The sequence below is a fragment of the Perca fluviatilis genome, chromosome 1 (genome assembly GCF_010015445.1).
Source record: "Perca fluviatilis chromosome 1, GENO_Pfluv_1.0, whole genome shotgun sequence".
In the NCBI taxonomy this organism is placed as follows: Eukaryota; Metazoa; Chordata; class Actinopteri; order Perciformes; family Percidae; genus Perca; species Perca fluviatilis.
The window spans coordinates 37354323-37381123 of record NC_053112.1 but is presented as its reverse complement, the minus strand read 5'-3'; the positions used below and the strand labels follow the sequence as shown (position 1 = coordinate 37381123).

Genomic DNA, 26801 nt, shown 5'->3' with positions numbered 1-26801 from the left:
CAAACTTAAAGGCCACCAGTATGGTTTTTGAAGTTCATTCTTAGCTTGTGTCAGAATGTATTGCATATAGTTTTTCATGCTTTAGCAGATTTTTTTGTTGACTTTATTTTCACCATCTCTCAGAAAGCCTTCGAGCCCTAAATCAGATGACTCTTTAACAGTGAATCTAACCCACGACACAGAGGTTTATAAAGCAGCCACAGGTAGCTTGGTTTTACTATTCTCCTGTGTCCCACTGACTGTCATCACTCAGTCATCATCTTAACAGCCATGTCTCTCGCCTCAACAGTCATAGCATGTTTCCTGTTGTAGCCACGGCAATCCATTTTCATTTCCATGTTCTAATATGCATGCAGGGCCCATGTTTCTGTTTATGTAACTGTCTATGTCACTTTCCTGTACAAGTTTATGTGCACGCACAACATGGGTATGTTTAGGCGTATTGCCTTCGTCTGTGTCTGACTTTTTTTTGCATGTACATTGTGTTTGTGTCTAAGTATGTACCGTATCTGCACAGGCAGGATGAGTAGGATGTTGTTAGAATACAGTTGTTGTACTGTGGGAAGTAAACTCTCTGAGGTACAGGCTGTGTTTATGGAGGAGCAAGCTGCTTGAGTAGTTCAATTATTATTTGTCAATTGTTGCAAACTGCTCAGAGCGTCAACTATCATCTTCTTCCAGACGCAGCGCTACTCTATGATGGCACGGAGGGGAGAGTGACCAATGGGGCGCGAGATAGTGTGGCGTCGCTTCCCATTGACATCAGCAACAGGAGCAGCTACAGTATCCCAGCAACAGTGTAGAGATGCCCCACAATGTGTGGAACGTCAATTACATTTTTTTATTTTTTACTTTCAAAGAAAAGGAAGTTCTAAGAAAGGACTCTGAGGGCAAACATGGAAAGGAACACAAGAGGCCGTAATCCTGTTGATGTCCAGTGTTGTGGGATTTGAACACTTTCTTCACTGACGACTTTCCTCAGTGAAAAGGAGGGGCGTGTTATAAACAATTTAAACTAGGACCCGCTGCTCCCTCTCCCCTCCTCCTGCGCTCTAGAAGGCCTATTTTTTATGATTTACGTAACATTACTGTCTTTGTCCTTTGTTTCTTTCAATCACCATGTTTGTGTGATTTCATGTCCTTTTATTGTTGCAACTGCTCCATTTGTCTGATGTGCATGTTTAAATGGCCTTGGTGACAGATTGATTTGTATATACATTTTATCACCATCACAGGAAATGTGTGTATATATTTTTGGTTCATCCCAGAGACACCTGTAGAATAAAGACGTTGGTTTTATTTAGAAATGTGTCAGTACCATTCATTTTGCTCCAGCTGTTGTATCTGAAGCAACTATTTACACTGCAAAAAAATGTGGTCCAAGAACCTGATTATTATTATTATTATTATTATTATTATTATTATTATTATTATTATTATTATTATGCCTGTATTAAACTTCCATTACACTATGTGCTGGATGGTGCAACCATCCTAAGCACAGATCCAAGACAAGAATACCAACATAACATGAAGTTGATTCATTTCCTAAAAAAGGACCATACGACAGAGACTTCCTTGAAAAGTCGAAACAATAGAGTCTGCAAAAAACTTCCTATGTTGTCACCAAATAAGCCCCGCCTTTCCCAACAGCACCAATTGTATAGCAGATACAATTGGTGCTGTTGGGAAGGGCGGGGCTTATTTGGTTTCAGGCCAGGCAAGTTTTGAATGCATGCAGCAGGTGGAGGAAATTAATCACATAAGCCTCGCTTGAGCTGTTTGTGAGATTATGTTACCAACTGGGAAGTTACAATGGGAAGTTGTTTTAGCCAGAACTTATTGTGCAGCCGCTGCCATATTAACGGCCTATTGTGCACAAGGCAGTAGGAGTATTCTCTACGTACCAGACTAAGACTTGGAATCTGCTCCTTTGTTATTGGTTTTATTTTGAGAGCAAGAAAGCCTCCACTGAAGGCCAGGTTGTGGAGATGTGCTACAAAAAGTGTCTCTCTCTCTGTTATTGCTTTGAGAACAAAACATAATCCTGATATCTGACTTTTGGTCACGTAAAAAAGTAGTTAGACATGTTGTTAAATAGTGCTTATCCACATGCTTGCCGAGAGTTAGGCGAGAAGACTGATTCCACTCTCATGTTTGACTGAGCCAGAAGACGCCTAACTTAGCTTAGCATAAAGACTGGAAGGGGTAAACTCTTGGCCTGGCTCTGTCTAAAGAAAACCTAAAGTGTAAAAATGACAAGTGACCTCCCTGTAAAGCCGCACACTTTACGTTTTCACACCCAAAAATGAATTAGCTGGGTTCAGAGACTGGCATTTGTTTTTACCTTTGGACAGAGCTGGTTTATCTGTTTCCAGTCTTTATGCTAAGCTAACTACTTGCTGGCAGCAGCTTCATATATAGCACATAGACTAAGAGTGGCATCGTTCTTCCCATACAATTCTCAGCAAGAAAGAGAAGAGTGTGTTTCCTATTAAAATTCTTAAGGAATGACTCAAACGCGTCACCTACTACCTACGGTGATATTCATCATACATGTGGCTCTATAATGTATAATTATATATATATATATATATATATATATATTAAGGTATATGTAATATGCATAATTCTTACAACATAATTAAAGTCTGCGTTTTGCAGCCCACCTTATGACCTGATGTTTGTCTCTCTGTGTTTCACAGTAAGGGCGAACCGAGCTGCAGTCAGCGTGTGGAGCGAGCGACCACCTGAAGCAGGTGAGCTGGGCTTGTAATATGTACCATTATATTAATGCTTTTCCTGAAAATATCTCCATGGACGCATGTTTATTTAACACGGGTGGACCTATTGAGCATTGAGCACCGAGAGCTTTAACTGCTCTTCTTTAAAGCAACATGTCAAACAATTGATATTGATGTGATATAGGTAAATGTTCAAATGTCTAAGTATAGAAGAGTCATAAAGTCAGCAAACTGATTCAGTAATGTCAGCAATATCTATCTGAAGTTTCGTAACATTAGCTAACATTAGCTAACATTAGCCGCTGGTTATACTTCCATTTGTAAGATTCAGAATGTGTCATTTGTTTTTTCAAAAGTTTCATAGTCTTGCTAATAAGTTCCTGAACCAGTTCTGGGAGGTAAACTCTATCCACCTCTGAAAAAGTAGATAAAGAAAGGAGATACATGAAAACAGTATTTTCACAAAACAACACCAACTTAAGGTCCACTTAGCTTAGTAGCTTTTTCCAGAGCTTTCAAATTTCAGTAGGTGTTATAATTTTATCCATAGCTCTTTTAGGACATCTCTCCCATGTCCATGATAAGCATAATGGATCATTCTTGACCTAAAGTAAAACTAACACAACTCCAGGTCTGTAGCACATACAGTCAGTCATATGGTTGAAAGCTCGGGAAAAGACTAGTAAGTGTAGTGAGTAATCTGGAAGATTTTGATTTAAATAAATGCATTGTATTTCTATGGTTAAGTCACTGTCTATCGCTGAATGATGTAACACAATGGTGATTGAGCCCATAGTCCACCGATGAAAGCCCTTTGCATTTGCAGTATTACTAACTGGGTGTCTGTGACGACATTACCGGGGAAAAATCACAAGTGGCATACAGTTAGTGACGCGTTTTCAGTCACCCAGCACAGTTGGTATGTAAGAGAGGGTAGGCGGAACTAATGCAACAGACTCGCTCTTCAACTCACTTGTGTGTGAAGCGGCGTACTGTTTTTTTTATCGCATCTGCTATCGTTGCGAGCAAACAGCCCAGGTGCCAACTGCCAACTGACTGACACGGGCGAAATTGTTTGGATCAGTGGGGAGAGACATCCAAAAACACTCCTGCAATTACTGCTTATCGCCGCAGGTGTCGCCAAAGAGAACGAAACCAAGATCTTCAAGATTGTAACTTTAAGAAAACAGCATAGCCTATATCGACGATGTTTCATTTCTGAGATTGTTCGGGAGGCCAGATGTCCGTCACCTTCCTCTTCCTTTGTGTTGGCTTTCTAACCTCCGGTGGATTTGTGAGGACTATGGTAAACTGCTCCTCAGATCTCTGCAGGGTAAATCCAGACAGCTAGCTAGACTATCTGTCCAATCTGAGTTTTCTGTTGCACGGCTAAAACAACTTTTGAACGTACACATGTTCCACCAAAACAAGTTCCTTCCTGAGAATATTTAGCAGCGGCTCCGTTGCTCCCGCTCTTAGCGCCACCCAAGATGATTGTGATTGGTTTAAAGAAATGCCAATAAACCAGAGCACGTTTTTCTCCCATCCCGGAATGCTGTGTAGACTAGCCAGACCCTCCTCCGCAGCGCTGTGGAGGAAGGTCTGGCAATGCAAGACTAAGTAAACAGTAAAATTATATGAAGTGCAGAGGGTTCAGCATGTTTACAGAGAATCGTGTGTTTGGGTGCAGCCAATGACGAGGAAAGCAGCGTGGTGTCCAACGAGCCTGATGTGGAGTACACTGAGGTGGTGCATCCCCAGCCGCTAGATCCTGCCAGAGGTGAAGGAAAAGAATTATGTTGTTTTGAGTCCATCTCTTAGCCAATCTTTTTTTGGATTGTTTTGTTTCTTATTCTCCAAACTCTATTATTTTGATAACTTTTTGACCCTCTATTTATAACCATATTGCACATTCTCTCCCCTCCATTCCAAACCTCCCCGTAAAAAATAAATAAAATTGTCTCTGCTTTGTCCACATTCCTTTCCAGTTGATAATGCAGAGCAACACTTCCTGGGAGGGGCATAATTACCCATAATTAATACATCTCTTAGTTGGTGTAACTGCAGGGATAACTGCTGGGATTTCCACAACCATTGCAGACCCCATAAACAGGAAGGGCTGAGCTAATTGCCAGGCTGGTTTCAGATACTGGCCCCCTCTTCGTTATGGTCCTGTGCTCAAGGTCCCGACAGGCTGAAGATGGCAGAGACAGAATGTGACACAACCCGCCTTCTTTTAGATTTCTGTTAATGATTAAATCAGACAGACAGTATCTGCTAAACGTTGTCTTTTGATGTTCATGCAGGCTAATGTGTTGTTTTTTTTACATTTAACAGTCCCACTGAGAAAAGGCACAGACACAGTGTACAGTGAGCTCCAAAACTCTCCACCTGGTGAGTTTAACATCTTTAAAGCTACACTGATGACTATTTTTATATTTCCGATGGATTAAATGACTGCTTGTTATTGCGAAAGGGGGTCGCTCGTAGTGACAAACCAAAATAATCGCGCAACTCCAACACAGTATCACTCCCAGCGCATTAAAAATCGACACTTGGTCATGTGTCTTTTGCGTTAGTTACTGACGCAAAAAGTCTCCTTTAGCGTCTCAGTCAGACGCAGGGGGCTTTCAACTAATTCCAATGCAACCCCATCCGCGGCGATAGTTGACGCTCTGGGTACCCTTTTGGCATTTATTTTAACGTGTTTGGTCGGGACCAGGGGTGTAACACAAAATTCTGGGCCCTGTAGAAAGGTATTTTCTGTGGGCCCCTCCCTGCATCCACAGCTATTCATTCTAGCATCTTTTTGGGCCCTCCTCACATGAGGGCCCTGGGTACTCAGTCCCCTTTTTCCACCCAGTCCGCGTACCCCTGGTCGGGACCCTTGACGCAGGGATGAACTGGAACAAAAATTCGGCCCGGGGTTTGGGATGGAGCTGCCTTTTATGAGAGCACGTGAAGAGGGCACGTAGAACTTTTTTTGGAAGTAATTTTATTAATAATAATAATAATAATAATAATGCCACACAGTATTAAATTGGCCCAGTCTGACGGCCGCGCCAGAACTCCGATTTGCGAGGTCTGCGGATGTGAGAGCCAGGCCAGCCTAGTGTACGTTTAAGTGACACGTGGGACAACAACTCTGGTCTCCTGGGTGAAAGTCCTGTGTTGTTCGACCCATCCACCACCCCAAACTGTCTAATGGGGATTTTCTGTTTTTCATACTACTCACTACCGTTGCCTATCTTCTAACCCTAACCCAGAGGTGGAAAGAGTATACAAACATATTCTACACAAGTAAAAGTACTATTACTTTGATGAACTTTTACTTAAGTACGAGTAATATCTTATTTATACTTTTTATACTTTTTTACTGAAATAACAAGCTACTTTGCCAGAGCAATGTTAGAGAGCTTTTTTATTTAATTTTTGTTATTCAGTAACGGATGTGATTTTAAAAGTAGCAAAGTACAATATTTCAAACAGAACATACTTAAGTCAAAGTAAAATTACAGATTAAAAAAAATAAATACTTTAAATAGTAAAAGAACACCAAAAAACTACTTAATTACAGTAACGTGAGTAAATGTAATTCGTTACTTTCCAACTCTGGCCACAACAGACAGCTATTATTAAACCCACTGACTGTACACTACCTGCCCACAAGTTAGCAACTAGCTAGTGGAGATAGTGGAGCATCTGGCAGCTAAAGAGCTAGGCATTTGGATGGACAGTTTACCCAGGCCAGCTATAGAACCGTGACCATATCCTGTTACTGCTGGCAGGAACTTCCTGTTATTAAAACAGCAGCCAGACACTGGATGTGTCTATCAAGCAGTCCATCGGAGTCCTAATGGTTCCTGTTCAACAGTGACAAAAAGAATCCCGAATTGTTGAAAGAAGCATCTGTAAGAGTATGAGGGAATATTCTAAGTATTGATTCAGACGGCAGGGACAGGAATGGCTGAAACAAAGGCCTCTGCAGTGGAGGGAACAAGTGAGTCAGCAATCTCAGCCACGTCATCATAACTGCCAAATGACTAATGAATAACTCTGAGGTGAGCCAGTGAGTTAGCAGGATACGCATTTAAACGGTGATGCTTTTTTCCCCTTTAGGTGCTGCTGACCATCATGACTATGTGAGTAGTACACAATCACACTCGTGTTCTTCTCGCTTCTTATTTTCATTATTATACTTGAACTGTAACTTAAAAACGGTTTACACTACCTATATTGTTCACATACTGTATATATATTCATAATACATGTGCATAATTGTATGCAGTTTTCTGGATTCACAAGTTTCATAGACATATTTAATTTGATGTCCCTAATAAACAGGATTTTCTTTGGGAAAAAAAAGATAGATTAAAGATAATATTTGCATCTCCTATTACAGTTTAATGCTATCATAACAATTCATGTGTCAAATCTGCCTAATATGTTGTAGATGCTATGACTTTTCCAGATTGACAACTTTTTAAATAATTCAGCTTCAAAAGCTATCCCATTTACAAAGTTTAGTTCTTAAGTTTAGTTTTTAAGTTTAATTTTATTTCTGTGTCTTGCCAAACATTTGGCCCATCCCACATGGGATTACAAGACACCACAAACGTATTTAGCAAACGTCTTCTGGTCTATATACGTACAAATCATTTGGAGAAATACATGAATACAAGTATACAGTATATATACAGATATACACACATATATACAGTACATACATATTTTGTCAGTTTGTCTTTATCCGTTTTATGTTTTCTTTATATGGTCATGGGGTGCCAGCCAGGTCTCTCTCCTGACATCTAAGATAGATAGTTTTATGTCAGTAGTAATTTGTTAGGATATACTGTAGATCAAACCACACAAGTGTGCACATATAAAAATGTACACCCTATACACATTAAACGTAAAGATAAACCCAACAAAACACAAACACACAATTCAAGATTCAAATCAAATGTTTCTAAATTTAACACAAAATTAAGCAAAGCACTCAAAAGTCCCACAGAAAAAACAGCTGATGCAAACTGGAGATATCTTCCAAGTTGTCTCAATATACAAACATACAGTATACATACACATATACATACACACAGCACACAGCACACACACACACACACACACACACACACACACACACATACACACACATAGTATGTATACTATGTGTGTGTATACAACAGTTTTTGCTGTTGTCAGGTGTGTTTTATGTTCCATCCTATTTTCCTTTATTTTACATTGATTCCCTGTGTTTATGCTCATTTTATGCACTTCGTGCTGCATTTCTTGTATAAAAAGATACTATACAGATAAAGTTATTATTGTTAATATTATCTATTGTATTGAAATCTTGGCCATTATATACTGTATAATGCAAACTCCTTTAAATAAAAGCTATAAAAAAAAAGCTCAGTATAACACACTGATGAACTTACATAAGCTTTTCATGATAGCATACAGTTTGTGAGTTATTATGTATTTTTTTTTTATTTACCTTTATTTAACCAGGTATATTCCAACTGAGATTCAGAATCTCTGTTACAAGGGAGTCCTGGCTGAGACAGCAGCACTTAAAAGAAAAGACAACAGACAGCAAATTACATCAAATATTACATTAGCAGTGTTCAGTAAGAGGACATGCACATTGAGTGGTCAAATAGCTCTTAATCCTCCATCCATCCATCCATCCATCTTTGTCCACTTATCCGGTATCGGGTCGCGGGGGGACTAGCTCCAGCAGGGGACCCCAAACTTCCCTTTCCCGAGCCACATTAACCAGCTCCGACTGGGGGATCCCGAGGCGTTCCCAGGCCAGGTTGGAGATATAATCCCTCCCCCTAGTCCTGGGTCTTCCCCGAGGCCTCCTCCCAGCTGGACGTGCCTGGAACACCTCCCTAGGGAGGCGGCCAGGGGGCATCTTTACCAGATGCCAGAACCACCTCGACTGGCTCCTTTCGACGCAAAGGAGCAGCGGCTCTACTCCGAGCTCCTCACGGATGACTGAGCTTCTCACCCTATCTCTAAGGGAGACGCCAGCCACCCTCCTGAGGAAACCCATTTCGGCCGCTTGTACCCTGGATCTCTTAATCTTAATCTCTTAATCCTGTATTTTTTTTTTATTTTCCATGCTAATAAAATAATCTAGTAAAAGGTGACTCTGTAACTCACACCAAGATGAGAGTGCTAAAACTTTCACCAAACACAGTACAGGCGAGGAATCACGTACATATATGTACGTGTTGGCCCAATTGGCCCAATGCGTCCGAAGGTTGAAACTACCCATAGTTTTAGGCGTTAGTAGAAAACCATAAATAAAGAGACAGTTTGTGTAATATGGCTTTATAAAGAATTGTTCCATTCTACATAAGGAAGACAAACCAACAAACCAACTTTCTCATACAAACTGCAATGATGTGTGCCCAAATCAAAATCAGAGACAAATCCTGTCGCAACATGGTACACTGAATCTAACATTTTCAGATTGAGTTATATAATGCATACAAGTCTTTGAAGGCCACTTTCAGTCCCACTGTATTTGTAACTCAGCACCTGTATACAGTACACACTCCATTCAATTTAAGCCACTAGTGCACACTTGCATATATATATATATATATATATATATATATATATATATATATATATATATATATATATATATATATATATATATATATATGCTGTAAAGCTTTGAATGCTAATGCTAAAGTGTTTTAAAGCATCTAAGCATCTTCCATTACATCTATAACTCAGGTAATACATTTGAACCAAAGTCAATGAGTGATCATTATAAACTCATGAAAAAATCAACCAATCATGTATTGTAACAGGAAAATGCTTCACTAGTTCCACCTTTTGATTCGTCCTGTATGTTTTATTCAAAAGAAATGATACATTATATAAGAAGCCTTTTGACCAAACCTAATTTACTGTTGATTAAAGTGACATGTTAGGTGGTGATACAATTGTTCTTCACCATTAACTTTACTTAGAAAAGGAGTTTTATACAGTAACAGTACTCGTGTATGCAGTGGTGAAATTTAACTAAGTACATTTACTCAAGTACTGTACTTAAGTACAAATGTTGAGGTACTTGTACTTTACTTGGGTCTTTTCTTTTCATGCCACTTTCTACTTTTCAGAGAGAAATATTGTACTTTTTACTCCCCTACATTAATCTGACAGCTTTAGTTTCTAGTTACTTTACAAATTAAAATGTTTGCTCACAAAACACATGTAGTTTATAAGACACAATGTTTTATTATAAATGAACCTACCCAACAATATAACGGCCTACAAGTCCAGCTGAAATGATTAGAGGATTAAACACTTAGCTGATTGATAGAACTGTTTGCATCGTTTCCAGTTTCTAAAATGTGAGGGGTTTTTCTGCATTACTACATTTACTTTTAATACTTTAAGTACATTTTCCTGATGATACTGACATACTTTTACTTAAGTAACATTTTCAATGCGGGGCTTTTACTTGTAACATATTTTTACTGTGTTGTATTACTACTTTTACTTAAGTAAATGATGAGAACACTTCTTCCAGCACTGCATGTATGTTACTTGCATGTGACTGAAGCCATTGCTGTCTCTGCGCTGGCCGCCTCCTGGTCACAGGGATCCTTTGCAGGCCGATAATCCAGAGCAAAGGGGAAACGGCCGTCAAAATTTCCAGACAAGAACAAAGGCACTTGGGCTGGTGCTTCCTTCCCTATCGCCCGATCAGATCAGTGCTGTGGCCCAGTCAAATTACCTCCAAGCCCATCTCAGCCAGCCTACTGTCCCCCCCGCCCCTAGCATGCCTTAACGACCGCTGACTGCACTGTTTTATCCCTACATGGTGTTAGAGGCAGTAAAGAGAGGAATGTGAAATAATAAGCCAAGGATGTGACATCATGATCTGAAAAAGGTTGATCCTGTCATCAGTGGATTCTGCGGTTTGGCCTGATGGTAGTCTTATAATGTTTTTTCTGCTCCTCCGGAAACTGATATTCAATGGACAATTTCAAGTTTGTGTTATGGAGAAAAAATCCTCCAGGAGTGTGTTATTGGGTTTCACTTCAGTAAAAATGAGGATTAGCACTTAGGTAGTTAGGGAGATGGATGCAAACACAGTTTAAAATCCCATTTGAACTCAAGCAGGAGCGGTTGTTTTTTGCACATATTACCAGAAGCTACAAAAGTTATTCATGACCTTTAATGCCTGCGATAGTTTTAAATATCACAGAGGACTGAGACAGCCTTAACTGCTCTGTGTTGTGTGCTAGGGTCTAAGGATCAGGATGATAAATGAATCAGCCGTGACTGGGTTTAATGGCTCTGCTTTGTGTGTCAGCAGGGTTCAGTCGAGTACGCTGAGCTCAACAGTGAACATCCTGAGTCCAATCACTACTGTCCAGAAGTCAACGGCCACCAGGAGCTGCCAACGCCGGTGGATTAGTGACAATCGCCTTCTTTTGTTTCCATTCCCACTCCCATCTCTTATCCACTTTTTTTCATCGCTACAAAGTACATTCTCAGTTTCCAATCTGTGAAATAATTGACTGCTAAAATAGCTATTAACCCTTGTGTTGTCTTCCCGTCGACCTGCATCTTTTTGTTTTTCTGGGTCAAAGGACACTTTTTCTCACTTTTCCCTTTCGCTTTTTCACGATGTTTTTGTCTAGTTTTTTTGACGTTTTTGTTCTTTTTTTCCCACTTTTTTTAAATCTTTTTTTTTTGACATTTTGTCCATTTTTTTCAATGTTCTTGTATCATTTTTTCTTTAAAATGCTATAAAATTGACTAAAACACCCAAATGCAATGAAAGTAGTGAACTGATCATTTATTTTACGGAACCATCCACGTTATTTGTAAAAATAATTTTGTTTTCTATCAATAAAGGCATGTCACATATTCTTACTGTTTGTTGGTGTGTTTTTCCTGTGTGTGACAGCGGCCCATGATAGCACAGCTGCAAAGAAATTGGATTAGCAGAAAGTAACTCGGCTATCACCGTCAATCAGTAACATCATGCAAAAGTGCTTCTTTCTTAACTTCAGTTCAAATGACTTTATTTTCCATTTGCATTGGCACAGTACAAACACTGGAATACCTGCATGGCTGTCTTAGTCATGTCAAAAAGGAAAATGCAAGCAGAAGAGGGTGGTGGGTATAAAATGAAATTAAGGTTAAATAAAAATACAAAAACAGATTATTATTATTACACAAACACTATGCCACTTTGCAAACATATATTGTGTAAATTAATTTTATAAGCTATTGTATGTGTACTGTCCAAGGTTGTTTTTGCACTGTATGTTGAGGCCACGTCTAAGATGATTTTCTGTCATCACAGACAATACATTTTCTGAATCTGAATACTATTATGTACTTTGTATATTGATTCAGAATACTGTATTACCAAAGGGCAATTCATTTCTACAGTCTATCCCATCCATGTAAATACAATAACCCTGCCAGCCCAACTTGCCAATCACAAGTGCACATCAATGGGTTGTGTTAAGTAAAGCTGAAGGAATTAAATCATTTTGAATTGATTAGTTTTTTGGTGCAGGCATAACTAAGAAAAATAAAAAAATATATTGTGCATTTGGTGTGAGCATGTGCACTAGCTTGCACAGGTTTCACCAGCAGGCTAATTGGACCTTACATGGAACGTTGCTATTGCTCTATTGCACCAAACTGCATGTGCTTTGCACCGGGACAATTCCGGGACAATTTCTTAAGGTTATTTAGATAGATGTGACACGACGATGATATATTACATACAGTGTATATGTACGCGTAATAGAAACAGTATGACAATCTATAGTATAGTAGTTATATGGAAAAAAGGTAATCCAAATGCTGTGTACCACTATGTAAATACTGAATGTTAAAAATCTATATTTATATGTGTGTCAGGATATCAGTGTGCAATCATATATGATAATGTGCAGTGCTCATTTCACAATGATACTGGGAGAAATCCATTATCAAATGATAAGAAATACAAATGTGTGCTCCTCTAATAGCCTTAGTACACAATTGAAATGCTGTTTTGCTTTCAATTTTTTTTGAATGGCATTATGGGAAATGTGGTAAAAAAAAAACTCAAGTTGAGTAAAGTTAAAATAAACAGAGCAGGTGGAGGGAAAATGACAAATCAAAACAGGTCTGTAAAATACTAGGGAAAATGACACAAAAGTCTGAACTTAAACCGACACTAAATGACATTAAAGTTTGTGCACAAATTATATCAACAGTAAGGTTAAACAAAGATACTGAGAAAAAATAACTGCTTAGGTGAACAGCTGGTTCAAGGCAGAAAACTGAGAAATATTAAGTTCCCACCCTGTGTCACAGGTAAACATGTGCACACACACACACACACACTAAAGGTGCTCTAAGCCATGTTGGGTGACGTTACTTCTTGTTGACGTTCAAAGTATTTTCAAACAAAACAAGGTTGCCCCTCCTTCCTCCTCATCCCGTCCCCTCTCCCTCCCTTCCGTGCTTCCGTGTGCTTCCACACACTAACCCCCCAACCCCCACCCCCAAATCCTTCTTGGCGGTTATTGGCTGGAATGCTGGAACACTGTTTGTTATTGTGGTATCTGATCTACAATGCTGCGATGATGTGTTGATAAGAAATCCGCTTGACACTGTCCTTGATTATAAAAGTTTATTACATCAAAGAATTCAGCATCAATTTACAAACCCTGCAGAGCTCAGAGAGAAAACAGATCCAATTTGGGGTTGTGCGCTTGCAACTTACAATGACTTACAAAGATAAATAACAGCTACAAGTGTATGCAATATACAGGATTTACCCTATTATACTTTATCAACAGGAATAGATAGGTCAAACTGCAAACAGCCACCCACAAATAGTCTATAAACAAAGCTTCAGGCTGTCTTTGAGATTTCACATGAACAACGGTTAAAATTACTCAGGCTACCGAAGAATACCATAATTCCTCCGTTCAATTAGACCTAAGCGACGCACCCCAAGCTTCCATCCTTAACAAACTTACTTTAAAAAAAATAAGCATAATATAATTTTGGGGAATATTTTTTGCCAAAAACATTTAATATTTTAATAATTAAAAAGAGTGGTGTCTCTAAATTTACCTCACAGATAATTACTCTTCTGCTGGTTTTACTACAGCACTTACTTTTTTAAAATAGGTGCATCATTTTGGGGAATAGTTTTTGCTAAACAAATGTAATGGGAGTCATAGCAAAAAAATATTCCACAAAATTATATTATGCTTATTTTTGAAAGGTAAGTGCTGTTAGTACAACCAGCAGGAGACACGTTATAATTGAGGTTTGGAGACAGTACCTTATTTAATAATTTAATTAATACATATTTTTGTTGTTTTACTGCCGTCTCACTGCCAGCTGCTCATAGAGACCAGTGTTATTTCTCCAGGTTGGAGGACGGCTCGTTTTGATGAAAATTAGTTTGTAGCTCGTTGTTAACCTACTACGTTAGAAAGATGAATAGTTTGTGAATTAATAACATTTTGCTATAAAGTAATTGATCCCGGAAGTTGGAATCTGTGAATATCTTTCTAACTTTATTTATAAAACCGAGAGTTTATATATATATATATATATATATATATATATATATATATATATATATATATATATATATAACATATAGAGTATCATCAATTCCAAGTATTCCTATTGGCTTGAAATTTTACATTTGTATTCGCATGAACTGGGGTAGACGCTCCATATTCATGCTACATCTTGAAATAGGCTACGTTAGCTGGTAAGGGACATACAGGACGTACTGCTCCACCTTTCACGTTTTCTCTGCCACATGATAAACTCTCAGGTGCTGCTAATGCTGCTAATGGGTATCGTAGCTTCCCGGCCCCGGCAAGTTTGAAGAAGTTAACATGGAGGACCACACGTATTCAAAATCCAAATGTCAGGAACAGGAGTCTTCTTCTTCGCCCAGAAAAAGTAAAAGAATATTGAAAAGAGCAAGAGCCCAGCGTCATCAGAAAAAAGCGTGAAGGCTTCGGTAGCTGTAAACACGTTGAACTGCGTGGTGCGAGAGAGTTGATTGCGATATATGATCTCAAATCTAGATGGGAGAAATTCCCACACATTGGACCTTTAAAATGCATTTCAGGTGCCACATGCATATTTAAATTGGTTACTTCCCCCAAACAAAAGACACAAAGGAAGACGGGGGACTAAATCATGCATACATGTGTGTTGGCTCAGCAGAGAGATAACATTAAATGAGAAAAAGTTGCTCTACAGGAGAAAACATATTTGAAAGCAATACAGAATGCCTGAGAGCCTTATACTGCATTGTATTCCATTATATTATTTTGAATTGGTGCCTTAAATGTTGTTTTTACCCTTTACATAATTAAAGACGTTTCACCGTAAATATATGCAGAGAAGGCAGACATTGGTGCATAAAAATAAATAAAAATGAACCAGAATGCAAGAAAATAGGTAACCCGTCTTTGGTTTCAGTCAATGTGATGTATACTTCCACAGTATGATTTCTCTTGTATTCACCACTAGGGGACGTCATTATATCAATAATGTTCAGCAAGTAATTATTCTTCCCTTACACAGTTTTCAGTGTAGGTGGCACATGTGCATGGATCCATGTTGTGGCAGAACATTGAAGTCCACAACCGGCTGTAAGATAGAATCACTTCTTATGATATTACATGAACTTGAAAACTTGAAACTTTGAAACTGAGGCAAGGATTGCAATTAGCAGATATTAATACCAAAAAAGATGACAATATGTTAAGATATATATATATATATATATAGTATATAGTATATATACAGAAAACCTACATTGATATCAGATAATCCACAAAATCTTTTATTGTTGTCATAGGGATTTTATTTAAACTTTCAAAATTTCTAATATTTGTTGTCAGTTCACCTGCCTTTAAAATATCAGTCCCTCTATCAATCATCTTCGTGCTCTGACGTTCTGCACTACACACCGCAGTCTTGAGCATGTTTCAGGACATCACCGCCGACGTCACAGATGACATCAATGGATTCTTTCAATCTGTGGTAGATTTAATTTGCAAAACAACAGAAGCAACTGTACCCAAAACTACAGTTAAATCATTCCACAACCAGAAACATTGATTACCAGAATCATCCTGTAGGCCATAAACACATGCACTGCAGCCTACTGCAGTATCGAAACATGGACAAATATAAAGCAGCAGCCTATAATTTGAGAAGAGCAGTAAAGGTGGCGAAATGGGACTACGGGAAGAAAGTGGAACTACAATTCCAGGATTGCAACCCCAGAAGCATGTGACAAGGTCTAAGAACTATGAAAAATGAAAAGCCTGGACCCACTACAGTTTGCTATCCCAGCCGATCAACATAAGACCCCATAGCACACATCCTCCACACCACCCTATTTCAGCTGAAAAAAGAAAGGAATCTATGTGAGATTGCTGTTCATTGACTACAGTTCAGCATTTAACACACCCTTATCCCTAACACCGGAGCACTCCAGGGCTGTGTTCTGAGTCCCCTGCTGTACTCCATGTGATCCGCTGGTGTCAGGACAACAACCTACTCATGAATGTTAGCAAGACTAAAGAGATGATGGTGGACTTTGGGAAGAAGCAGGGAAGTAATTATGTCCCCCCCTTCAATATCAACAGGTCCTTAGTGGAAATGGTGGACAGCTTCAAGTACCTTGGTGTCCACCTAACTGAGGGTCTGACAAAAGTCCATGTATACCCTTAAATGCTGAAGAATTTCTAAATGCAAGTATATTTATTACTACAGTCTGCACACAAATTGAAGGAACTGGTGAGATTACATATCACTGAAATTGTACCTAATATGATTTCATGTGACAAATCAATTAATTGATTGATTGATTGATTGACACACAATGTGTTTAAAATAGTCAGAATCAGATGTATTTATTAAATGGCAAAATGATGGATTTAACGACTAGCTGGTGAACTTAGTAGAGCATTTAGCAGCTAAAGAGCCAGATATTTGCATCAGGAGTTGGTAGAGACCAAATCAGAGCTAAAGTGAGAGTGAATGTTTTTATTTCACATTCAAAAGCATGACTCCAAATGAATTTTAATGTTGCGTTGTGTCTGCTTGATGTGTAATTAGGCAAACACACCAGAACAACTTATAAGGTGATAATATGTCTGTATTGTTTATTCTGCTTGTTCTGGTGCCATGGAGTGCCCAAAAAATCTATTAATGCAGCCTAAAAGTAGGAATTTGGTTATTCTACATGAACATAGTTTCTAAGCTCAGAATGTGCACATAGGCCTACATTATTATTGTAAGCACCTTGTTCTGTGGGAAGCTGCAAACATCCATTTAATCACAAATATCATATCACCCTTATTTAGTCAGGGAGGGCCAATTGAGAGCAATCTCTTATTTCCAATGACGCCCTGATTACATGCCATCTTAAATTACAATACACACAAAAATGACTGAACATAGTAATTAATATATACCATTGCAATACACAGTACACACAGTTTTCTCTCTTAGACACACACACTTACACAATTCAATTTTACTGCATCATTTTAAAAACAAAAAAAAACAAATGATTATCTCACAACCATCTTATGCTGTCGTGTCACTGTATTTACGCAAGACCATTGAGCAAACATGGAGCAAAAAGTAGAAAAGGAACACAGATATAGTGATGCAATGCAATATAACCCTGAGACTCTGCAGGATGTCCTTGTTAATGTTTCTCAGGACTCTATTGGCACTAGATGACTACTATGCACCTATTATACACTCTTGAAAAACATTATTTTCATCAACCGCATGAAATAATAATCTATCAATATATGTATAGCTCATCAATCTATAAATCTAATCAATGTCATTTGTGAAAACATACATCTGATACATTTCAACACAGTGTATATATTCATAACCTCGTGTTCTTCCAATGTGTTGAAAATACAAAACGTGTGCTGTCAGACACATTCACAAATGTGTTCAAATGTATTCTTTAGTTCATAATAATTTTTTTCATGCCATCCTCTCACATGGTGCACATTATGAATGGAACATGGCAGCACCCACTAATTTCAGCTATGACATCAGTGTCCGCATTGTTTATTACAAACTGACCTTATATTTAGAGTTCCCTGTAATTGAATGTTCTGCATCCAATAACCTCAATGACTCCAGGGGCCTGCACTGATAGTGTTGGCATGGCAACTGCACTTTGAATAAATGTATTTAAAAGTGAACCGTTTTTTTTTTTTTTTTTTTTTTTTTTTTTTTTTTTTTTTTTTTTTTCTCTCTCTCTCACCGCCAACATCCTTATTAAAATCCCATTAAGCTTTAATGACCTGTATTCATCCGTTTTGGTCAAAACATGAGCTCAAGCGCTGTGTACGTTGATTAGCGTGTCCTCGTCTTTCATTCGGTCCTGCTCTGAATTCATCCAGCTTATTACAGAACTTCCTGGTGCAGTCATTCATAAGAACAATTACATTTCCTCTTTGCCAGCTTTTTGGGTTAGTGCAGCTGAGAATCTCCTGTTGTTCATCCCTACTGAGAACAAAACGCAGAGCTGATCAATCTTTCATACATAGAATATTTTATTTATCTTAAAATTGAAATACAAAAACAAAATGCTTCTTCTGGTGTTAATATTATACACACACGGGTGGAAGGTAACTAATAGAACGTTATTTAACAGTTGTATTTCTGTTTATTTACATTTCAAATTGCATTATAGGACCTTTATCTATGGTGGCTGACAGGGGCAAATGCCCTGCAACTTAAGAAAACACACGCAAATAGACAAAACACAAGCAAATTAAGAAAACAACTTCATTAATTTGACAACACATTCAGCAAACGCGCTGCAAATACACACATCACAACCAAATACATAAATGCGCTGCAAATAAAAAACGATGCAAAAAGAAAAGCACACAAACCCCGAAAAAAGAAGCGATGCAAAAAGAAAAACAACTTCAATAATTTGACAACACATACGCAGCATTCAGCAAACGCGCTGCAAATACACACAACACAACCAAATACATAAACGCGCTGCAAATATGAAACGATGCAAAAAGAAAAGCACACAACCCCCAAAAACAAATGCAACAAAAAAAACGCTGCATCCAGATTACACAAGGGAGAGAGAGAGAGAGAGAGAGAGAGAGAGAAACTGCATAGACTGTAAATATTAAGTCTATGTTTGAGATATGTTTTCTCTCATTTGGTGGGTGTGTCTCGGGTCAGGTCACAGGTGATACTCAACCAAAACAATGGATTGTAAACACAGACGTTTGATGACGTTGGGAAGATGCGTGGAATTATCTGAGTTTTTATTGCTAAACACTATCGTCGATTAGAGTGCATCTGTTCACGGACGAGTTTACCCATTCAAGTTTATTCACGTTACGTTTATTCATGTCATGCTAATAAAATAGCTGCAGTTTCCCCAACATAATTACGTTTTTCTTGATTCAATCTGTATTGGTAGCTAGCTGACCAGTTAGCTAGTGAGCCATCAAGCTAACATTAGTGGCTAACGTTAGCAGCTAAAACCACATTATCACAGTATATTTCACATGCCAATATCACCTTTTGCATTTTACCGGGCGGAGGGGTTTGTTGTAACACTAGCTAGCTACTCAACGAGGCTGAGAGACGGGTGTGGGTGGGGACTGCAGGGGGAATCTCCGCGACGGCGAGTACGTTCGATGCCTGTTGTGCAGCAGCAGAACATCTCCCAGCTGCCCGATCTCCCCCTTCACTTTTCTGTAATCTTAACTATTCGTTTTGGTGCTTAACACACCTTTTGTCGGGTTAATTTAGCTAACTGTAAAGACAGCTAAACGCGAAGGGGGGAGAAATTCGGCAGGGAGGACATTTTCAAACACCGGCAGCGTTTACGGAGACGTAGCTAGCTAACATTATGGATGGCCGAGGTTGTGACTGGGATGCCTGGGTCTGATATTCTCTGTTTCCCGACGCTTCATTAAACTGCCGTTAGCGTCGTTAGCACCCGGCACCGGCTGGGGCTAACGGTAACTAGCTATTGGTACATGTCCCAGCTGTGTTGTCAGCTATCATCCCGAATGAAGTCACTTTGTGCCGGGGGAGTGAGGCAGACATACCGGAGTGTGCTAGCTGGCTAAATTAGCATTAGATTGTCTATCTATACAGCTAACGTTAACGTTACTAGTGCACTTATTCGTGAGTTAGCACAGTGCTGCTTTTATCCATGGTCAAAACAATCATACTACTAATAAATTTATGAGCGCGTTGAACAATGTTGTAATTAGAATTGTAACAATGTTATCCACCAAGCATTAGCTAGCATTAACGATAGCTACTTGTCAAACCAGCACATACATTGTAGTAACATTAAGCTGAATTAATATTGATATGTATCAATAAATAAGGTTTCTGCTGTATTACTGTGTTGCAAAGTGGCATGTAATCAATCACAAAATGATGCCTTTTGGCAGAAAAAGCAGTGTTATCAGTAGTTTTTTCTGTGACATTGTATGATTTACAATTACTCTCGAACGTAGCATCTGGGTGCCGTGTTTTGACGGAAGTTAGGAGTAACTAGATGGTGAAAGGTTATATGACGTCACTGACAGGCGACTAAATGAAACGTGACGTGTCTGAAAATAAAATAACAGATTTCTCTGGGTTTGCCATTTGGTGGAAACATTTGGGATAGTGTAACTACACAACTCAAAAAAATATATAACATAGGTAGCCTATGGTTGTTTTTAGACATTTTAATGTAGAAAAGTTACATATTGTACCTTTAAGCCATATTACATGAGAGGGTTTAATTTCGAGGTCCAAAAGGCACATTACTGAAGTATAGGCCTCCTCAAGTGTAATATTGTGATTATACAACAACGGTTACCAACAACATAAGTGATCAATCTGTATCCATATTGCGGAGCAATTCGCTCTTGAAATACAAAAAACAGACAGGATTTATAGTCCCTTCCTGTTTAGTAAACCAGCCAATTTACCGTGGAATTTATCAAACTGAATAAATCCCGCCCGCACATATAAACACAAAACTGCTTTGCTAACTCCAACATGTTGTAAGCATTGACATATATAAAATGGACCAACAGAGCCCGTTGCTCTGGACGGAGACCAGTGAAGGCTATTAGAAGCACTTTTCCGGTGATCACTTGCTTTACTGCGCAGCCTCCGACTGACGGAGACAACGTAAATGTGACGTGAGCAACGTGTCTGAAAGTTGTAAGTCTTCTGGTAGCTGTGCCAAGAGAAATATCAATCATTCTCAATCTTACAGAGACAGAGAGCGTAGGTATATGTAAGGAGATAACATAGGCACAGGCTAATTATTGATCACTAACATGCTAGTTAACATTAGTAATTAAACCTAAACAGCTAATGTCAGTCCAAACTGCCTGCGAGCTTCTCCTGTGCTATACGGTAATTCCTCTACTGTGCGACAGTAAGTCACTTGGTTATGACACAATCGTTAGCCTATTTTTATAAAAACGTCTGCTACGGAGCCATAACGTGAGGTACAAGGTAATGGAGCCTTTTATACATTGTCGTGTTTCTTTAGAACTAAACAATGGACAAATAGAGTCTTTAAACGAAATGTATGCTAGTCAGTGGAATGCTAACAGGAGGTGATCTCTTTGTAGCGTCAAAATGGCGCCATAGGAGGTTCGAGTTCTGAAGCAAAGCTTACCCCCTTGGTTGTAAGTAAGACATCTGCTGAAAAAGTTATTGTATTCATTAGCATGATTGCCGTACTGTTTAGTTCAAAAACATCCAACACACCAAGTACAAAGACATAGTGGACCAGACGCGAGCTTTTATTTTGAAAAGTCGAAGCTCGGGGACGGCACCAGCCGGGAGGGCATGAGACGGGAGCATAGACTGTATATTATTAATATATTATGTTATTAATAATAATAATAATAATATGAATTTAATATACAGTCTATGGAGTTCTCCAGGCTGCAGCCATACCCAACTCTAATAAAAAGACAGAGCGCTCTCTCCCCGTGGGGTCGAAAACCCAGCTGTTCCACTTAGCTGCTCCCTCTAGAGGTCTGGAGAACATCCGTTGTGTAATGTGGATGCAGCGTTTTTTTTGTTGCATTTGTTTTCGGCGTTTGTGTGCTTTTCTTTTTGCATTGTTTCATATTTGCAGCGCGTTTATGTATTTGGTTGTGTTGTGTATATTTGCAGCGCGTTTTCTTAAGTTGCGGGGTGTTTGCCCCTGTCGGCCACCGTATTATCTGTGTTTCGACAACTTTTCGCGGCTGTGGAGGCGAAAGCGACACAATTTGATTCGTCTGCATTTCAGCGGTAAGTAGGCTAATTGGATTAGCAAGCGTCAAAAGCATCAAAAAAATTGTTGAAACAAGCGTAAAGATTGATTCAAATTATATAAAAAAACAGATGCCTTTTCAGAAGTTTACTAACGGAGCAGCTGTGTCTGAGAGAATTTTAAACAATGGGGAATGTTCTGTGTTTTACTGTAGCTACACACAAAATATCTGTTTTAATTACAGGACAAAGTATGGGTAATAAACTGCCAGAACGTTTTCTGTTATTTTACGGATTTATTTTTTAGAGTGCAGCGCACTCAGTGACTGCACAAAATATTAGAGACATTCAAAATGAACCTCTAGCGCCTGTACATATTTCATTTGATATTATTACCTCAATATTTAATCTAATCTCTAATCTGGAAGTGTCCGTCATTAATAAGCAAACCTCCAGCAACACTTATTAAAAACAACATTATTGTGAGTCTCACGAGTTTGGTGGCCTAATGAGGTCCCATTCAGGTTGGTATTCATATACTACACTATACTTTCCCTTCTTGCACCTTGTAAGAAGTCACTCATAAAAAAAAGCATAATGACATTTTATTTGAATCTTCTTCCTTTAATCTTCTTCATCTCCCATCATTACACACAGCAGACTGTTCGGGTTGACCTGCCTGCTACATTAAAGTTAAGCAAATTAAAAAAAGGAGATGAAATTTGCCGAACTGCTGTTAGGGAGGGCAATATTTGCATTTAAAAACCACCCCTGATAAAATAAACAGATATCCTCTCCCTTCACCACACTTCATTGTTTCAGTGCAGTGAAAAAGACCATTCATCAGGATTACCAGCTGTACGTCAAATTTTACAATTTGTATTCATTTCATAATATCAGTGACTTTGTGTTATTATATGTATTTTAGCATGATGAAGATATTTTGGTTTCTCTTCTGTAACAGATTGGAGTCTGTGGTTAAACCAAGTGCAAGAGTGACAAAATGTTTTAAGATTGCTTCAGCCAATCGGCTTGCAGAGCTCGCCGCTTTGTCATACCGAGCAGTGCCGGGCGTTCATGACTCGTACGCTTTGAATTTAACGAGGAGAGGGAGGCCATTTGTCTTTTTTTCCTTACTAGTAAGAAAATGTAAAGCTGGCACTGCTTTACGAGCACTGTTATTGCATCAGCACACACCAAATATTGACAGAATCTAGTTTGAACAAAGTAAACACCAGTTCATAGAGTACTGAAATAATTTCATGAACACCTTCTGTACAAAGACTGTAGGTAAACATGATATTAGCAACCTTAACTGATAAGTTATCCATATTATTCTATGGCAACCATGTTATATCACATTTCATAACAGCTCCGAAGTCATAGAGGTGGAATTAGGGGGAGCAGAGGATGAATACTAATTTGACTTAACACTGTTGCTTCATTTAGAAAAGCTTGTTGCCAGGAAACCAAACCCACTTTTGATCTTCAATCTCACTTTAAAGCCCACCCAAACTAAATCTGACCTGGCGTGTCTCAGCCAAAGAGTTTAACCCAATCATTCATCTCCCATCTTCTCCTGAAATGCAGTCAATTGGGGCACCTGGGTACCTCACCTGGTAGAGCGTGCGCTGCATGTACAGAGGCTCAGTCCTTGCTGCAACAGCCGTGGGTCCAATTCCGACCTGCAGCCCTTTGCTGCATGTCATTCCCCCTCTCCCCCCCCCTTTCCTATCTTCAACTGTCCTGTCTAATTAAAGTCTAAATGCCCAAACAGTGCAGTAAATTGGATTAACACAGAAATGGTCTTGTAGTACTTGTGAGGCAGTAATTATTCAGGAAAGTATAGTCGGTCTCCACTTTTATTCAACTGGATAACATGAGCCAGTTTCCATTGAATTGCCATTGAATATATATAATACTCTTTATAATATTTATCACGTTCGTAATATCTTGTGGGACCTTTAGTACAACAGTTAAAGGCTGAATAGAAAACAGAGAGCTGGTGCTGGCTGCATGCACAGAACTTCTGTTTGCCAGAAAAGTCCCTGAGTAATCATACTCCAACACATGGCCTGTGGCAGCACAAAGTCTTTTGAAGACTTGATGTGATGATTAATGTGTCAGATTTAATCACTGGAAGCGGCAGGGTGTGAGTAGGAACTTCTAAGTTCATCTAGTATCCTGACTTAATTGAGTTCTGACTGCAGTTGTGCATTTATCCCTTACAATGCCTAAATACTGAACAGCTGGTTCGATCATCCACGTTATATCCTTGTATGTAGCTACATGCTAACGCCACTGAAATCTGTAATCTTTGCTCCCAATGTTGAAGCCTTTATCTGCGATTTTTTACGGTAGAAAGTGCTGCTATATTCTATTATCTGCTAACTATAGTAGCTACGTGCTAAAGCCATGGAAACCTGTAATCTTGGCTGCCAATTTCAGGTCACACTTCTGCTGAAACATGTCCGGTTGTGTCATATTTGGTTTATAAGCCTTTATTGCTGTTTGGTGTACAAAGTCCTGCTGTATACTCCGTTGAAGCAAGACACCACCAACATAGGAGCGAGATGCGGACTGCTGACCAATCAGAGCAGACTAGGGAGCTTAAAGGGACAGGCGCTCCAACAGGGCATTTCAGACAGAGGGTGAATACAGATGCAGCAGCCATGGGCAGTAATAGAAAAATAAAGTTTTTTTTTAAACATTAAAGCATGTAAACATGTTGTAGTACACACAAAATACAAGTATGAACCTGAAAATGCTATATAATAGATCACCTTTAATATCGACAGGTCCTCGTGAGGAGGGTGGACAGCTTGAAGTACCTTGGTGTCCACATCACAGAGGGTCTGTCCTGGGCACTGCATTCTGACTCAGTGGTGAGAAAGGCAAGGCAGAGAAGGTTTCACCTCAGACGCCTGAGCAACTTCCAGGTATCCCCTCAAATACAAATTTCCAATATCTACACTGCACCATTGAGAGTACATCACCGCCTGGCTACGGAAACAGCACTAAACAGGGCCGCAAGGTCCTGCGCACAGTGGTTCATTCGGCTGAACATACAATAGGAGGTGCCCAACCTAGCCTAAAAGGTATTTAGACCAGGTGAGGAGATGATTCTCCTGCAGAGGCTGTTTGAGACAGACTGCAGCTGTGATTATGACTAGCCGTAGGATATAGCCGGTCAGTGGTTATCAGGAACCTTCCAAAATCCACAGCTAATGGAAAACTAAAAAAGAGCGAGTCAAGTTTAGTAGAGCCTTGCTGTACCGATGCAGTGGAAATGCAGCAAAATATACAAGAATAATTAGCTTTGGATGCGGGGAGGCGCCCATAGATAGAGAATGCCTATGTACAGCATCCTGAATTTTTCCCCTGGCCGCAGTACAGCTGCCATGAGCATATCCATAGCATCTAGATACAATCACAACTGCAGCCATGGTCTGAACATTAACCATATCCACAGCCACAGCTTCACGCAGCACAACCAGCCAGAGCAGCTGCGCTCACCAGCCAGTAGATGCATATTAATGCAGGTCGGTTGGCCTTTTGAGAGGATTATTCTTTTTTTCTTTAATACATTTTTATTCATCAAAAATTACACAAAAAGACAGACAATACAATGTCTGAGAGCAAAAAACACATCACATAAAATATACATACATATAAAGAACCTATATAAACAAAAATACACAAAAAAGTTTCTGATTCCTAATCAGATGATACATAAATAATAAGTAAATGTAGAAAAGTAAGTAAATGAGGGATGAAAACAAATTTATATTGTCAAAATATACAATTATAACACAATCACACTATAAATGTGTTAATTAATTTCACAACAATATTAAATAAAGGATAAATAACCGATATCGTGTTAAGGAGGCTCATCAAATACATTCTTACAACAGTCTATAAATATGTTGCTTTTTACTATTATTTATCAAATACAGTGATTTAAGAAGCAACTTAAATTCCACTAAAAAGAGGCCCTTTGAGAGGAGGAATGAGGAATAATAGGCCTAAATGCATCATGTAAAGTGTCACATCATCTATCCTTTCTCTATAGTGTCTACAGGGCGTTTCCCTAAACCAGCAGTGTACTATAACTGGACTGGTCCAACAGACTAACTGTCCCTATAAAGATAATGGGTATTGCAAGGAGATGAAAAGTAGTAAAACAAAGAGAAAAAAACCCTAATTCTGAATTATTATTATTTTTTACTAGAGTGTAAGCAGAGTTGTTAATAAAAACGTCACGTGGCATATGGTGTGTAAGTTAGACTTTGGCCCTTTGCAAACACAACACACACATTTCCAGACACCTCCCCTCCTCATAGTTGCATCAGTTACAGTTACACAAACATACCCAGTTACAGTTAGCCTGTATTCATAATCCAAAGTCAGAAAGCATATTGTTAATACCCAAGTTGCAACATAGTTAACATATTTCACATATGGTACATGTAGTTTCACACATTTGGATACACCAAAAGAATACTGGATGATGTGTAGGCTATATAATATGAATTAAACTGTACTTAAATATATAATCGCCTACTTTGTCTGTTTAAATAGTGTGGATGTTTAAAAAAGCAGTTTTCCACGCTCCCTGTGTGTTATCACCGAGGGCTGATGTGTAGGCATGCCAGCAGCCGCTCATTCACTTCCAGGTACAGTCTGCTGCGGTCCAGTCACATTTCAACACGA

The 26801-nt window shown here is 38.9% G+C and overlaps 1 protein-coding gene across 12 annotated transcripts in view; it reads left to right on the top strand.

Moving 5' to 3' along the window:
* Positions 1-11391, top strand: part of si:dkey-237i9.8 (platelet endothelial cell adhesion molecule) — a 33755-nt gene extending 22364 nt beyond the window's left edge. Inside the window, exons 11-16 of one of the 12 annotated variants that reach the window (XM_039816725.1) lie at positions 124-203; positions 2706-2759; positions 4435-4524; positions 5082-5138; positions 6864-6886; positions 11098-11391. In XM_039816725.1, coding sequence (XP_039672659.1) covers positions 124-203; positions 2706-2759; positions 4435-4524; positions 5082-5138; positions 6864-6886; positions 11098-11199 — 406 coding nt within the window. In that variant the 3' untranslated portion in view covers positions 11200-11391. Of the gene's footprint in view, positions 1-123; positions 1304-2705; positions 2760-4401; positions 4525-4732; positions 4786-5081; positions 5139-6863; positions 6887-11097 lie in introns of those variants that run through there. The other 11 variants (XM_039816717.1, XM_039816766.1, XM_039816742.1 and 8 more) reach the window with 11 other exon arrangements.
* Positions 11392-26801: the final 15410 nt, after the last annotated feature.